Below are 1,542 nucleotides of genomic sequence, written 5' to 3' on the forward strand. Positions count from 1 at the left end.
GGGGCAGGGGGGGCTCTGTTGGTGCCTGTGGCTGCGGTGGCACGGAGCTGCCCGGCTGTCGCTCCAACCGCCATGGGTCTGAGCGACTCCACCTCCTGTCTCCACCTTCTTCCATCTCTTGCTCAGTCTTATTAAATTCCTGGCAGAAACATTCGCTGAGTTCACGTATTGAGAAATGCAACAGTAAATTGATCTTGGGAAATATTTTCTTTTATTGCTTTTGAATTACTCACTTTTTGGGTTCATTGAGTTTCTCCTAATTAATTTTTGCATTATACATTATATTTCGATCAGCACAGCAGCTGCTTTGCCAGAGCCTCTATAAGCGAACAGAGAACACGGCTCACCCGCTCCGGGGTCGTACTTTAGGTTTTGGCAGGGTTGAAGCGCTGGAGTGCAGGAGTAGAGCTCCCCGCGGGGTGAGGGCAGCGTGGATGCACGTGGCTGACTTTATGGCAGGTCCTCAGACGTGTCTGCAGGCAGAACTTGGGCCCAATAACGAGCTGTGTTGCGAATCCCTGCTGGTGGTGGCTTGCTGAGTGCACTGCCGCGTGTCCTAACTCAATCGTCCAGAAATCCGTCGTCTGTCAGAAGTCAACTGCTCTGCACTGCCTGCAGGCACCGCGTGTCCCCGGGTGGGATTTAGCAGCTGTGGAGAAGTGTAACACCGCGGATTTCTCCTCGTGTTGTTCCACAAGCAAGTGGTTCGGTGCCCACAGCTAACACGGCGGTTTTTCACGACAGCTCCGCCGTCCTGAACTACAGCACTGCTGTAAATACAGGAGGGAGACACCCAAACACGGGTTACGCTGTGAGAGGCTCCACACCTTTGTGCAGTGATGTCCACACACACTGATGCCTTCACTTCTCTCTGCTGTGAGCCCAGTCCTCCCAGTGCTCAGTGGGGCCAGCAGCTCCTCGCCCTCGCTGCCTCTGGTGCAGCCCCAGCTCTTGCCTGCGCTGGCCACAGCAGCGCCCCTGATGGAATGGCTGATGGCTGATGTCCTTCGCTCTCCTTTCCTGGAGCTCCAGTTGTGGTGACTGGACCTTCGTTTCCTTCCTCCCCAGCTTACTGTCCCTGTCGGTCAATGCGATCGTGCTCAACCAGCTGACGGCCACGCTGCCTGGTCTGGTAAGCCCGCAGCCTCCTTTGAGAGCCGAAACGCCGAGAGATCCCCCTGATGGAATGGCTGATGGCTGATGTCCTTCGCTCTCCTTTCCTGGAGCTCCAGTTGTGGTGACTGGACCTTCGTTTCCTTCCTCCCCAGCTTACTGTCCCTGTCGGTCAATGCGATCGTGCTCAACCAGCTGACGGCCACGCTGCCTGGTCTGGTAAGCCCGCAGCCTCCTTTGAGAGCCGAAACGCCGAGAGATCAGGAACAGCCTGGGACGAGGTCACAGCATGCTGCACCGCCTTTCTGTGCTGCACCTCCCGTCCCTGGCGAGCCACGTCCCGCACGGGGGGATGCCCGTGGCCAGTGTGGCTGCTGTTGCAGGGCGATGCCCAAGTATTCCCCAGCTCAGAGCAGCCCCCTTGGTGTG

At 57.3% G+C, this 1,542-nt stretch overlaps 1 protein-coding gene across 1 annotated transcript in view; it reads left to right on the top strand.

The window, feature by feature from the left end:
- Nucleotides 1-1,542, top strand: part of LOC104491420 (BPI fold-containing family B member 4-like) — a 9,807-nt gene that overhangs the window by 2,806 nt on the left and 5,459 nt on the right. The window contains exon 5 of the mRNA XM_010133845.1: nucleotides 1,069-1,132. Within this exon, the coding sequence (XP_010132147.1) occupies nucleotides 1,069-1,132 (64 nt within the window). The remainder of the gene's footprint in view (nucleotides 1-1,068; nucleotides 1,133-1,542) is intronic.

The sequence above is a fragment of the Buceros rhinoceros genome, unplaced genomic scaffold (genome assembly GCF_000710305.1).
Source record: "Buceros rhinoceros silvestris isolate BGI_N320 unplaced genomic scaffold, ASM71030v1 scaffold22773, whole genome shotgun sequence".
In the NCBI taxonomy this organism is placed as follows: domain Eukaryota; kingdom Metazoa; phylum Chordata; class Aves; order Bucerotiformes; family Bucerotidae; genus Buceros; species Buceros rhinoceros.